Source organism: Hipposideros armiger, unplaced genomic scaffold, assembly GCF_001890085.2.
Source record: "Hipposideros armiger isolate ML-2016 unplaced genomic scaffold, ASM189008v1 scaffold_679, whole genome shotgun sequence".
Taxonomy (NCBI): Eukaryota; Metazoa; Chordata; class Mammalia; order Chiroptera; family Hipposideridae; genus Hipposideros; species Hipposideros armiger.
Genome location: NW_017732029.1, coordinates 321,627 through 337,286, shown reverse-complemented (window position 1 = coordinate 337,286; position 15,660 = coordinate 321,627). Strand labels below are relative to the sequence as shown.

The window sequence follows — 15,660 nt, the reverse complement described above, 5'->3', positions numbered from 1 at the left end:
ATTTTTTTAAAAAATTTTTTATTGGGGAATTGAGGGGATGGGAACAGTACTGGGGAATCGAGGGAAGGGAAACAGACAAGTTGCTGTCGTTTTGTTCTTCAATCCAGTTGTGGAGGACATTGCTTCACTGACCCAAGTTGGCACCATTATTGCGCTCCTCCCGGGCGAGGCAGATCAGTTGCAGGTCTCTGGACGGCCACTCACTGCGGCTGCTGGCTGCTCACGCTGGCCGCTGACCACACATGGCAGCCCATGGCAACCAACTGCCACAGGGGCTGCAGCTTACGCCTTCGCCGGCGACCCATGGCAGCCCAGCTCCAGGTTGAGCTGTTGTTCAGCATCTTAGCTGTGGAGGGCAGTGTCACCGGCCCTCATATGTGGGATCCGAACCGGGGCCCTCTGGCATCCTAAGCCAGTTCTTAACCATCGCGCCACTCGGCCGGCCCTCTTAGGAATTATTTATTTTGCCTCATTGAGAGCTTGCTTACCTTAAAAGAAAAATTTAAACATATTTTAAATATTCACCAAAGGCAAAAGTTAATATTCTTATACATGCTTTTCTCTGAAAAAGGAACGATGTTGATTACCTTTTCAGTATTATTTTCCTTGATGAATTTAAACATCTTCCATCAAAATGTCAGTACTGTATCTAGACATTGTGTGCTCACAAAGAAGTAGGTTGCTACTTTCCATACTTGAAATTGCTGGTAAATTCCAACATGAACGTTGTAACTTAAATCTCCAGTGCAGGTAGAAAATTGAGTTATTGAGTCTCCAAAACAGATGAACATATCTTCTCTTAACTAAGTGGGTTTTTTTTGTTGTTTTTTTAAAGGTTATATCATATGATGTGTGCTTAATCATGTTACCCAGTTTTTGTCATATGTCATACAAATGTATTGTGCTCCTTAAAATACTTTAGAACTTCTAATATTTTATGTAAACTTTCTATATTGAGTAATAGTTTTAATCTAACAAGATTAAATACTGGAAAAAAATGAAATCAGTAGTTATTCTTTAAAGTGAATGTTTCTTTTGTGATGTGAATTATTCCTAATTTATCTCCATTCTGCATTCTTGTTTTGGCCTCTGTGTGGTATCTAAAGTAATGCACAATTTAACACAGAATGAAAAAGAATAGCGTTGCTCAAACATGTTTTACTATAGTGGTGTGAGTGATTGTGTGTGTATACAATTATATTCATTACAAATTGGTGTGTGATAAAGGCTTTAAGAAGATTCCGTGTTTATATACTTGGCTATTTATCTTGCGGCATAATAGGTAAGAAGATTATTGCCAGTTTGTCTTCCATAATTGAGCCTTCATTTAAAAATGTTATACCCTGTTGTATAAAACCAAAATGGGTAATTGTTATCATCACTTAAAGGCTAAAATACCATGCTGTCAAATCTTTACCATTTGTATATCTCATACCTCAATACCAGAAGTATTTTATAGATCTCATTTGCTGTGTCTTTTATGATGCAAATTAAGATATTTTATAGCATGAAAAGGGAATGCTAATCGTAGATACACCAGGAAAACAAGTCAAAATCAAGACCACCCCTAGCAAACCCAAACATGTTCACTATTTAATGATTTTGGTGGTATGTATAAAAAAATCCCAACTCTAATTGTCTTAAATAGTAAAAATGATTTATTTAGTCATGTACCTCAGAAGCCCAGAGATGGAATGAATTTATTGTGTGGTTTGAGCTGAGATCTAGCTCCTTTTTTTCTGTATTACCATATACCTGCCTACTTCTGTGCATTGAAATTTTCATCAGACTGGATTCTATTATGATGGCTTAATAGTTGTAGTAGTTCTGGACCTTATTTCTGCACCCCAAATGGTCTAATCCTCTACTGGTAGGGGTGGAAAAAGCTATTGCATTCACTCTGATGGGCTCATTAGTGCCATCCATTCAGGGAGGGAAATGGACTTATATTGATTTTCCAGACATACTTCTGGGCAGGGTCAGTCATGCTTTTATTTATTCAGTGGCTGCTTCACAGTGGTGATGGGGGATGCTGGGAAGATGTTCACCATATTAACTCTCATTGCATATGGAAGATTTGCTATGAACTTCCTGAACACAGGCTCCCTTTATTACCATTGTTCATAGTTATACAGGAGGCTAGTGGCTGAATTCTTGTACTTCTCATTAGATATAAATAAATAAATGAATGAATGAATGAATAAATAAATAAATAAATAAATCCCCCTTTTTTAAAGATAAGGAAATGGCAACATTTCTACAAAGTTGTCTCTTTTCTCCTTCTTTAATCAACTTGTAGAAGGGAATCAGAAATTTAAAATCACTGCCTAAAAAGTACTGCTTTTTGCTTAATCTATCTGTTCTTTGTGAAATTGAAATTGTTATACATATGACCAACTTTGCATTATCTTACATAGCTATTTTCTATTCACTGACGTAAGAAAACCTTGATACCTCATAATAACTTTTCTCCCTCATTGTAGAATATTCTAAATATGATGGACACAGTTTCTCATTTATATACATATAGATTTGTAATTATCAAAGGGGCTAGTTTATATAATTATCATTTTATTGAACTTTAAAGTAGCCTGTGATTACCTCTGGTTTATAAATAATAAATTATGATGACAAGTGTCTTACCTAAAATTACAAATTTTATCAATTGATTTATATATCAGAGTTAAGATAAAATAATGACTATGACTGTGGCATTCTCAGAATGCAGTAAAATTATAGAACGTGTTTTTTAAATAAGTATATCAACAAAATGACAGATCTCAATAATGAGCATTCGTAGTATCTATCACCTTCAGCTGAAATATATTTGTAGGTTGTAATAGATGAATTTTGAGTAAGGTATCAAATACAAATTAAAGGAACTTTAATTGGGGAGGGGTATAAATTGTAAAATCATTTTATCCTTATATGTACAGTCTCTGGAAATTTAGGAATTAAGGGTGAAATTTTGAATAATATATAAAATTGTTTTTTGCCATGTTTTGGGCTATCAAGTTTCTTTATAATATCAATATGTATGAGGTAGTGCCATGTGCTGGGCACAAAGCTTGACACTGGTATGACTTTTAATAAAAAATAGTTTTGCCTTCTGGGAATTCATAGTGTGGTAGAAAGGTAAGAAAGATCAACCCATACATCATGATTGACACATGCAGTCCTAAAGGAATGGGTATAGGAATCAAGGGTGGCATTCTAAAAGAGGGAATGTCCAAAGTGGGTTTTGATAATGGAATACTAGTTTCCTAGTGTACCTAGTCTAGTAATGATACTAAATTGCAGTCCTAGAAGTTGTCATGTTAAGAGGACAAGGTTTTGTTTTGTTTCTGATGCCCCAAGCACCTGGAACAGTATACATTAAACATAATAGGTTCTCAATAAATGATTTTTGACGATTTATTCCCTTGAAGAATAAAATGATTATCTTCTGAGGTAAATTCAAGAAACTTAAATGAACACATCTTAAATATACGGTTTTATGGTTTACTTAGTATAGCAGTCTCCTATTTTATTTTTCCTTAGCGAACATCTATTCTTATAATTTGTAAACAGTTTGAGGTAAAGGACACTAATTTTGTTGATTATTTTTGTTTTATTTTGCTATTGTTTTAAAGGGATGGGAAATGGTAGATTGAACCCAGGGTAAAACAAACATGAGTCTGAGTTTCCTGTTTAGTGTATTAAACTTTTATATAAATAATCAACATTTTAAATATTAAACATAACAATATGTCATTTGGAATTTATGGAGAGATATTTGTTTGCTATGTGGAGCTCAAGAATGTCTTCTTTGTATAGAATCTAAGAGGATCAGGATGAGCAGACTCTGGACTTTCTAGGCAAAAAGGTGCCAGTCATGGAGCCAAACTAGCCATATATCTATATATATATTAAAAAAGAAGTTTGTTTGTTTGTTTAAGTATATACATTTTACCATGAGGTTTTTACATATACATGGCATGATTTTTACTATTGCTAAAAGTGAAATCTGTTAATTGAGAGTTAATGAAAGCAAAAATACTGGAAACAAAAATAGCTATTATAAACAAACTAGCAAGATTAGGAAAAAAGATTAAGCTAAAGGAGGATTATCACACAGGAAAAAACAGTGAGCAGACCAAAACACAGATAAGACCAGTGAATATATATCTTTATCAAGTAAGGATTTGAAAATAGATGCAACTACCTATTACAGAAATACCTTTTATTATGCATAATGTGAATTAATATATATTTGGAGGTAAATGCATCAAAAAATCTTACAGGACATCTGTGAAGTCTACCACTTTATGGGTGACACGTCACTACCATCTTGCCTTCGTGAAACAGAAGCCAGTATTCTTCAGAACTCTAAAACTAAACCAAGATTGGAGACACTTTTCTTTTTACCTAATTCTTAATCTTCAGTCCTTTCCTGCTACAATCAACTTAAAACATTAGCATAGAGAAGGAAATGGATTATATATCTTCTTTATGTGTTATAGATTATCCAGAAACCTCTTTTTTAGTGTCGTCTTTATTAATAATATAGCATTTTCAATTACTATATTTTTATTGCTTTTTATGAATCCTCTTATTCCTATCCTCTTTTATCTGTAATGTAGCTTCAAAAGGACTAACGGTATGTAATGCATGGCAAACATTAGGAAATTATTTTGATTTTAGTGCTAAACTTACTGAATACATGCAACTATACAATGATTCTATATAATTGAAATGCGTGTATATATATTTGAATTTACATTATTATTTGAATTTACATTATTAATCTCTTTTTTCCTTTTCTATTTTTGTTTCATTTTAGTTTTCAATACCTGTACCTTAAGGGAGGTTGTGTAGGATAATATGAAATGGTGTATATTTATAATTTTAAAAATTTAGTGTGTATACAGTTTCATTTTTCATGCTAAACTCATCTATGATGAGCAAGATTTATTCTTGCTTAGGGTACATTGAAAGGAGCATGTTGTAAATATTTTAGTGATTTGACTACAAACGTGTGCTTTATTTCATTGGTACTTTCTTTGTGTGTACTGACCACTGGAAATGGGAAAAGCAGACGTTCAATAAAATAGTCACAAAATATATACTAGTCTCATCCCTAAAATACCAGTAAAGTTATATATTTGGAAAGATGATTTTTTTTTTTAAACAACAGAGCTGTAAATGCAGAGTCTTAATTTGGTAGAATTGAATGTTTGTAGCCTTCTTTTTCTTCTTTTTGATTATAGGCCTCATTGTTTGAGATTTACATAAAACTTGACAACCATTTGAAAATCATGTGTTTGGTGGCAAACTTCACCTCATTTTGAGATGAATTTTTGGGAGCAGCAGTTTAACTTAGGAAATTTACAATTTTACCACAAATAAAGCCTAGATTTTCAGTCTATAAATTGTGTTTAGTTGTAGTTTAATGAAATTGTGAATTATAAAGGGGAAAAGGTATAAACAATTTAAGTATATACATTTTATCCATGAGCTTTTTTGACTGAAGATATAAAAATAGAATTCAGATCTTTTAATAGCCATGTGGCCTTTTAGATTGTGCATGAAAGAGTAAACATTGCTATATTTGTAAAATGTATCATGGAGGACAGAAGGCATTTGTTCTGAGACAAAAGACTTATTACATTTTAATAAATCTGATTTAAAAAGTTAATTCATAAATAATATTAGTTATAAAATGCGAAGGACACTTGATGTAAACTATTGCTATAAGCACCTTCTGAACTACTTAGATTATTGGAAGAACATTTAGGGAGTGGGAAAATACCTCATTTTGAAAAGAAATCTTTGAAAACAGAGAATTATTAATTTAATTTTAGTGGTAAATTATCATCAGTTTCTTAATAAAATCTGTCAGTATAGAGAATTCATCTATCTTGATAGATATTTCTGTTTTCTTAGGAGATATACTGGTACGTATGTGCATGAAAGTTATTGATCATTTCATATATGTTAAATAATCAGCAGTATCAAATGTTATCATCCAATAAGAAAGAAGATGTTTCTGTGTAGGTTACTTACTGCTGAGACAAGTTTAGTCACTGAGAAGAATGACAGCATTAAATTGTTTAATTAAAAAATTCTCTATGTTTTCCCTCAAAACCTATTTTACTAATATGGTATTCCCCATAATGTGTACTGTGTCTATTGAAATAATATTATATTTGTCTTTCTCTTGTCCTCCTAAGTTACACAATATACAATAATACTTACCAGGTAATGACCCTTGCCATTGTCCTTTAAATTCAGAAAATATCTTCGAGCAATATTTTTAAATTGAATTTTATCAAGGTGAAATAATATATTTTGCCTAACATAAATACTAATTAAAAAAATTGCTGTAATTACCTTAATTGCTGTTGATGAATGGGGCAAAAAGGAATACTTGCAGTCCAAACAGCTTTGTGCACAGTAGAAGATGTATTTGTTTTCTAATATTGTGTAAGAAATTACCACAAACCCAGCAGTTTAAAACAAACACACTTTATTTACTCTCAGTCAGAAATTGGGGGATTGTGTGAGTGGGTTCTTGCCCAGAGTTTTTGCAAAGTGTCGGCCAGACTCTATTCCTGTCTGGAGGTTGTTGAGGAGAGTCTGCTTTTAGGCTTGTTGGGGTTCCTTGAGGTTTTGGGACTGAGGTACCCATTTCCTTGCTAGCATTCAGCCTTAGACTGTCTTCAGCTCCTGGAGGCTTCCCGCATCCCTTGCAACATCAGCTCCTACCTTTTCAAAGCCAGCAACAAAGAATTTCCCTCCTGTTGAATCTCTCTCACACTTTGATTTTCTCTGAGCTAGGAAGGGCCCAGCTCCCTTTTTTTTTTTTATTTTTTTTATTTTAGCTGAGCCATCCTGCCACCTGTTGCAGCTCTGCAGCAGCTCAGCTCGGGCCGGGCATCGAACCGCTGTTGCTCAGAGCTCAAACTCTTGAGCGAGCTCTTAACCAACTGAGCCACTCGGCCGCACTCAGCTTCTTTTAAGAACTCTGCTTATTAGGCTAGTCCCGGGAGGATATTCTCCTTTTTGATTAACTCAAAATTATTAAAACTAATCATGATTAGAGGACTTTATTCATTATTTGTATTTTTAAAACTACAGTTATATCAAGTTTCTTTTTATTCTAATGACTCATATTTGATAAATTCTTGGGGATTAGGGTCTTAACTTTATTGTGATTTTAGAAATCCAAAAGGGTTGGTTGGCATCTCAGTAATTAGATTTAAAAGGACTAATTGGCTATGCTCTAGCAAGTATAAATATATACAGGTTTTTACTCAATAATGTTAAAATAACCTTTATCTCTGGATAAATTAATTGGCTATGTTCTGGCAAGTATACATATATACAGGTTTTTACTCAATAATGTTAAAATAATCTTTCTCTCTGGATAAATTATGAAAAAAGTGGTACTTGATTTATATTGTTTAAAGCATACCAAACACTTGTTTGGAGTACAATGTGAATGACTAAAAAACACAACAACAAAAAAAAACAAAAAGCCATTTATCTTGAAACCTATACTTTTTTGAAATATTTATTCTAAATATATGCTTATGTCTATGTTTTGTTTTAGGAGTACAAGATCCCCAGCATGAGAGAATTATTACTGTGTCTACTAATGGAAGTATTCACAGTCCCAAGTTTCCTCATACTTATCCGAGAAATATGGTCTTGGTATGGAGATTAGTAGCAGTAGAGGAAAATGTATGGATACAACTTACATTTGATGAAAGATTTGGGCTTGAAGACCCAGAAGATGACATATGCAAGTAGGTTATCATGCTTGAAATTCCAACAGAGCATAACAACTGTTATAGTCTTTCAAGTTGCTTCATTTTGAGGATATGATTTTAAATGGTATCTTTTGTTCTGTTATTTTTTCTGGTGGTCCGAGAAATTTACAGTCTTATTATTTATGCTATGTTTCATTTAAAGTCTTTGTTTAAAATTAGAAGGCACATACATGTACATACACAGTTATTAGTTTCTACTTCTGAAAATGATTTGAGGTAATTTATGGTTAAAAAAATACTTAGAGAGTAAAACAATTTAAAATAAGAAATAGAGAATAAAAAGCCAGGTAAAGGAATGCAGTTGTACTAGAAAACCTAAGTTACCTTTAGTGCTAAAAATTTTACATTTGAGCCACCTGATATTTATTAAATCAATAAAATAAACAATATGCTATTAAAAGAAAAAGCAGCATCCATGGATACATATTACCTATAGTTTCCAGTATTCATAAGTACACATATGGATACGTAAACACACATAGGACCAAGAAGCTTGAATATTTCATTGCAAAAAAAAACACAAAAATACAGTTCTGAAAGCAGAATTACAAATTTAGGTTAACATTATGGCTGGTCAGGTAGAAATTTATCATAATTCTCTTAGAAGCATTCATGAAGTAAAGTCAGCTGGAGTATTTCACCCATGCCAAAGACCACCTACTGTATGCCATACAAACATTACTCTTTAAACCCTATGTGAATACACTTGTCAAGGTTGGGTGGTCTTATTGAAGATTTTTCACTTCAGTGGCATTTGTATATCATAAAAGTATTTTACTTGAGCTCCTTTGTGGGGTTCTTTATTTTTCCTTTGATATACAAGTTAAAGGGGAATTTTTATTTTATGGTATATTCGAGATAAATATTTCAGTGCAGATGAAATAAACTTTGTACGGGCTGTCATCACAATTTGTACCTTTAACTTTAATATAGTTAAGCTTTTTTCACATTGCTTCTTTCTGCAACTATGCAGTTCATCTAGAATTTTAGGCTTAGAGAACAGAAGCTGTCCTAGCTATCCAGAGAGAATTAAAGTAGCGACTCTAGACCTCACTCATATTTTATACTTAAACAATAGCTAAAACCCATTTGTCCTAACATTCATATAGGTAGTTTTTCACCATGCTATATATTACACCACTTGTCTTCTTTTCATATGTAAGATTCTATAATCTTATAAAAAAATGTTGAAAGGTTTGAGACTTTGTCCTACTTGCAAAGTAGCAAGTTAGCCCACCATTTCATGGATGCTGATCACAGACGGGAGATGCTTCGGTCAGAGACAAAAGACTGTATTACACAACAGCAGTAGCCAGAGTGTTAGCACTTTCCTGTGCCTCTTCCCCTAGTTCCAGTTCCCACAGGTGAATGCCAAGAGGGTCACCTGACACCTGAACACCTAGTGGGATGTGTTGTAGGAGAGGAAGTAGTATAGGTATGTGCATATATGAACATCGTCATGTGTGTATGTATATAATGTATGTTCATAGTTAAATGATAAAAATTAAAGTATCATCCAGTATGCTTCACCTAGATGGTGACTCCACTTCACACAATTTGATACTCAACTTAAGAAAAGTGACTCTTCCAACAGTTAGTTCTGAAATCCCTTCCCTTTGTTCTTCCCTGATTACACCCTCTTCTTGTCCCTGGAAATTTATTCATCATCTTAAGTTTTGTTTTGTTTGTTTGTTTGTTTCTCCATCCCCTGGTTTTCTCTATAATTTTAGCACATATAAATTTAACACTCATTTCTCTATGTACTGTCCTATAAAAAATAAATGATTTTTGCCTGTTTTGCGATATGTATAAATGAAATAATACTATGTGTTTACTTTTGTGACAGTGTGCATTTGAAAACAAGCAAAACTAAACAATATGATGTTTTTTAAAGTTAGTTCATGTTGAAGCAGATAGCATAGATTTTTTGGTTTCCCTGATGTATATATAAATAGTCAACCTTTTTTGTCTGTTATAGCTTGATGAATGTTTGGATTTTTTCCAATTCTCCTTGTCCAAAATGCAAGAAAAAAATTTTTGAGTCTATCTGAGAATGGTTTTGCTGTCTCATATTTATATTTTCAACTTTACTAGGTAGAATTAAAGTGATTTGAAAAGTGAAAAATTTACACTTTTACCAACAATATACAAAAATTTCTGTTGCACCACATTCCCAACAACCTTTTGACTGGTCATTCTTTTTATTTTTTTTGGTAGTATGGTAAGTGTAAAATTGCACCTCAATATTAATTTTTACTTTTTCCTGATTACTAATGAGGCTGAGATATTTTCATATTATTATTGGCTACTCATATCTCCTCTTCTGTGCAATACCTGCTCATGTCTTTTGCCCAGATGTTACTGGATTGCTTGGCTATTTAAGTTTTGCTTTTCATATTTAAATCTTTGATCCAATTGTATTTAATTTTTGTCTATGGTGTGAGGTATCTAATAATATCCCCACATCATTTATTGAATCGTCATTCTTTGCCACAGTGATGCACAAAGCCAGCCAACTTGAAGGTCAGATTTCTGTGTGTGATCTGGTCTGTTTATGGGCTCTCTGTTCTGTTCTTTCCATCAGTTGTGCTTATCTGTGTAGCAAAATTGCAGTCTTAATTACTGTAGCATTATGTAATAGGGAAATATTGCCTCGTTTTCTCATTACCTCATAAGGAAACATTATCTTATTTTCTTTTTTTGTAGCATCCTTGCACTTTTTAACATATTTTTGAGAAATAGGTTGTCAGGTTCCTTGAAAACTCCCATTGTGATTTTTATTGCAGTAGCATTGACTGTGTAGATCATTTGGAGAGAACTGACATCCTTATAGCGATGACTTTTCCTATCCTTGAGCACTTTGTTTCTCCATTTATTGGTCTTTTTTTATTGTCAATACAATTTAAAAATATTCTTTATGAAAATGTTATGCATTGTTACTTAGATTTATTTTTATATTCTTTATAGATTGTTGCTAAAATCCTTTTTTGAAAATTACATTTCTAATTGTGTATTGCTAGTATATAGAAATGCAATCAATTTTTAGTATTGATCTTATAGCTGGCAAACCGACTAAGCTTTTTTATTTATTTTAATTCTGGGAATTACATGGGATTTATGCAAAAAATCATATGGTTGTGAAAAAATATTTATGTCTTCCATTCAGCTCTTTAACTCTGTCTTGTCTATCTCTTATTAAGCTATTGTTTGTGTTAGTAGGTATTGCTGTCTTCTTGTTGATTTTAGAGTTTCCTTTAAAAAAATTAACTTTAAAATATGGAATAACTAGATGTACAGAATGTTCCAAAAATAGTACAGAGCATTTTCACATACTCTTAACCCAGGTTTCTCCAATATTGTCATCTTATATAAATAACCATGGCACATGTGCATAACTAAGAAATTACCATTTACACAATATTAAGATAAACCACAGACTTAACTTAAATGTCAGCAGTTTTTCCACTTTATGTCCTTTCTCTGTTTGAGGATACTTTCCAGGATAAGCATATTGCATCGACTCATCCTGCCTCCTTAGTCTCCCACAACTGGGACCGTTTTTCTCTTTCCTTTTATTTCATGCCCTTGACAGCTTTGAAGAATATTGGCCAGGTATTTTGTAGAATGTCCCTCAATTTAGGCTATTCAGATGTTTTCTCATGATTACACTGAGGTTGTGGGTTTTGGAAAGGATCCCAAATAGGTAATATGGCCTTCTCGTCTTATCATATCAGAAGGTACATACTGTCAACCTCACTTAGCACTGATGATGTTAACCATGATAACTTGGAGTTTCTCCTCTGGCAAGGTAATACATATCCCTTTATATGCTATTGTTTGGAGGCATGCAACTAAGTTCAGCCCACATTCAAGTAGATAATGATTAAGTTCCATCTGCTGGAGAGGGGAATATATACATATATTGTTTGGAATTCTTTAGTGAAGAACATGTGTGCCTTCTCTTTTCTTTCTCCCGTTCTTCCTCCCATCCTATCTTCATCCTTTCTCTCCTTTCTCCCTTCTATCATTTATACCAGTGTGGACTTATGGATGTTTATTTTATTCCTTGTTTTATTGGGTTGTCGGAAAAGTCATGACGTGTTATTTCTATGTTTTTCATTGTAAAAGCATGTCATGACTTTTCCGAACCCAATATAATCCAACGCTGTCATAATTTACATTGTTCTTGAAATTGTTCCATCTCTGGCCACTGGGAGTAATGGGTTTGATGTTAACAAATCAATTTTGAGTGTGATGATTGATGAAGATTTTTTTTTCTTTATTATTTGAAGTACTTCCTTTTTTACTTTGCTAGGAGGCATTTTTCCCCTTTGGGAAAATGTTTTGATTCTTTTAATTTTTGCATTTAAAAATAAGGTGCTGTCATAATGGCACTCTATGCCTCACCATGTATCACCTAAGAACAAGGACAGTTCCTATACAATTTCAATACCATTTTCATATACAAGAAATTTCACATTAATATGAAACTATTACCTAGTATATAGCTGATTTTCCAATGTTTTCTATGATCTCAACATGTTATCACTTCTTTATTTTTTATTATTATGTTTTGATTCTGTAATAAATCACTTATTATAGTACAATCATGATTAGGTCCTGCTTCCAAATTTTGGCCCAAATGTTCTCTAGGTGATGGGGCCTTATGATTGCTCATAATATCAGTTTATTGCATTATCAGAGACATGAGCTTGCTTTCTCAATCCTGTTTCAGCATCCTGCCAATTTTGATAATGCGGTATTTCTATTTTTGTCCACTTAAAGATTTTTATATCTATTGTTTCCTTCTTTTAAACCATAACCCATAAAGGAGCATATTGTTCATTTTCTATGTAAATATATAAGGGTTTTAAATGCATTTTTATTATAGATTTCTAAATTAATTGCATTTTTGACATAGCTTTCTGTCTGTGATTGCTTGAAATTTCAGATTTGGCTTCATTTGCTTCAGATCTTTAAATTTTCCAAATATGCTTGAAAAGAAAGTATATTCTTCATTTGTGGGGTACAACAATCTATATGTGTCCATTACATCAATTTGTGTAATTATGCTCATCACATCTGTATTGTTCCTGATATTTTCTTTTTCTTTTTGATATATCAGTGACTGAGAGAGATGTGTTAAATTCTCCATAGAGGATAAATAGATTTATCAGTTTCACCTTACAGATCTGTCCATTTTTGCTTTACATGTTTTTAACTTATGCATACATGTTCAGAGATATGACATTTTAAAATATTTATTAATGTTTCATTTTTACTTTAAAGTATATTATGCCTAACATTAATAATGCTACATCAGGTAATTGTGGTTATTACTTGGCTGGCATTCTTTCTATGCTTTTACTTTCAACTTTCCTATATCCTTTTTTGCGCATGTGTGTGCATGTTAGTATGTGTGTCTATGCGTGTTTCAGTTGTCTCTTGTGAAAGAAGGATAAGTAGCATTAAGAAGAAAGAGTCAGTAAAAAAAATCTTTATATTTGCACTTAGGAACTTAATCTAGTGCATTGATTCTTGCTATGCATATTTTGGATTCAGTGTTATTGTTTATTTTGTCCATTTCATTTATACTCATTTTTCTGTTTCCTCAGTTTTCTTTCTTGCATCATTTGTTTTCTGTCTACTTTTCTAATAAACTAGGAAGTATAAATCAATTTTTGTTTTATTGTCTACCTTAGAAATGTATATTTAACTCCATCTCTAAAGCTAATCAATGTTTAACTTCTTCTCCAAATATAAAACTACCTGAGACCATTTTAACTGCTGTGGAGTGCTTACTCCCCAGATATTACCACACTATGTTGATAAGGCAGAGCTGAGTTTATTGCTTAAAATGGAGACAGAGAAAACCACCTTGATAAGTTTAGTAGTGTCTGGGGTGAAAAAGCAAAAACAGATTTTTTTGAGAATTTGATGTGTGGTTTAAAATGGAAATTTGAGTCTGGAGACTTGATTAAGAATGGGTAAGGATCAGATTTAGTCATCTAGAATTGGTGGAAACAAGGCAAGGATTTGCACACAGGGCTTCCGCAGTGTTAGATAGTGAACTGTGGATGCTTTTAGTTGAAGGAGTTAATGTTTCTTTGGGGAAGTTCCTGTAGTGAACAGCAAAGTAATTTTCCTGAGTAATAATGAAGATGATAAAATAGTGATGTCATATAGCTGTAAACAGTTCACTGAATGGGGCAAGTGGTTTTGTTCTTATTGTCCCAGATGGATTGTTCTCACTACAGTTACCCTCACTGGTGATTGGTGTGTAGTAGTTACTGAGAATGTTAGTTTTATTTTTGTGTTTCAACTTCACAAGTAAGACATTGTTTTTATTTTGTGTAATCAATGCGTCTTTAGTTGTACCTATGTGTCTAATTTTGTGTTAACCATTTCTTCCTGCAGTAGAGCCTTTAAAAGTCTCTTAAATGAAAGCTAGTTGGTAGTAAATACTCAGTTCTTATTTATTTGAAAATGTCTTTATTTTACCTTTATTATTAGAAAGAAGTTAGGTAGACTGGATATAATACTTTAGGTTGTATGTTTATTTTTTTCTCCATATGTTGAAGATTCCATTCCACTGGCCTAGGCCTATGAAGCACTCAGTCATCAGATTAATTGCTGATGTAGCTGTGTAGCTCTCCACTGGGTGGTACATTTCACAGAGAGAGACATGTGGGTAGCAGGGGGTGAGAGGAAAGGAATGAGGTTAAATCCAGGCCCAGGCTTCTCCTGTACCACTTGTGGCCCACTGAACCCTCACTCTTGTGCAGCAGGGTTCAGCAGACACCCACAGGACTCCAGAACATACTCACCCCAATGAAATCTTGATTTCTTTATTCCTCTTATTTTCCTGATGACTACATTAAAAATGTGTTTTTCTTTTTAAATCATCAAGCAATTTTAGTTGTAATGTACCAAAAGGAATTCTCCTGCTTAACTTTGTCCACCACATGGCTAGAGTATAGACCATTGTCAAACAAGATCACATTTTTCCTGCAAAGACCTTATATTCTAAAATTCAAACTTAAAATTGTTTTTTAAGAAATGGTGAAATCAACTCTTCTCCATGACAGTTTTATGAAAATAAAATACAAATCTTCCCTCCTCCCCTTAAATTCATTTTAATAATTTAAACTGCCCCATTTAAAATATTTTCTCAAGTCTGAAACACATGAGGCATAATCAAAATATACAGTGAATGCTGCTGCCGAGTGCCATCCAACGAAAAGGCAGGGATGTTCAATGTGGGAAGTGGCACAATGAACCTTAGTAACAGTGTGTGCCAAGTTTCAGCTTGTTCGGTGCGATCAGGCGGGTGTGAGCTACAGTTGAGGGAAGGTATGTTTTAAAGTGTGCCATAAATTATGGATCACAAACACATTAACATGAAAATGAGCAAACAGTTTCATCCTCCATCATGACAACACTCTGTGTCACACATGGCAATTTTTATCAAATAAAAACATGATGGTGTGTCCTCATCCACCTCATTCACTGGATCTGGCACCGTGCGACTTCTGGCCCTTCCTCAAAGTCAAAATGACCATGAAAGATAAACATTTTGAATCAATTCAGGACGTCAAGGCAACCACGGTAGCGCAACTAAAGACACTCAGGAAAGAGGACTTGCAGAACTGTTTCAGAAAGTGGCAAGAACGATGGGATAAGTATGTTCAAAGCGAGGGGGAGTGTTCTGAGGGGGATTAATGGCAATGTGTCTTCTACTGTAATATTTTTTTTTACTCGTAAATTTAAACACTCACCGTATTTTGTTTATCACACCTTGCTCGCAGGAGAATCTAAAACACCTAACCCCTCTTTTAGCTGTACC

The 15,660-nt window shown here is 33.3% G+C and overlaps 1 protein-coding gene across 2 annotated transcripts in view; it reads left to right on the top strand.

Moving 5' to 3' along the window:
* Positions 1–15,660, top strand: part of PDGFC (platelet derived growth factor C) — a 193,908-nt gene that overhangs the window by 102,186 nt on the left and 76,062 nt on the right. For both annotated transcript variants that reach the window (XM_019626465.1, XM_019626464.1), the window contains one exon: positions 7,595–7,790. In XM_019626465.1, the coding sequence (XP_019482010.1) occupies positions 7,595–7,790 (196 nt within the window). The remainder of the gene's footprint in view (positions 1–7,594; positions 7,791–15,660) is intronic.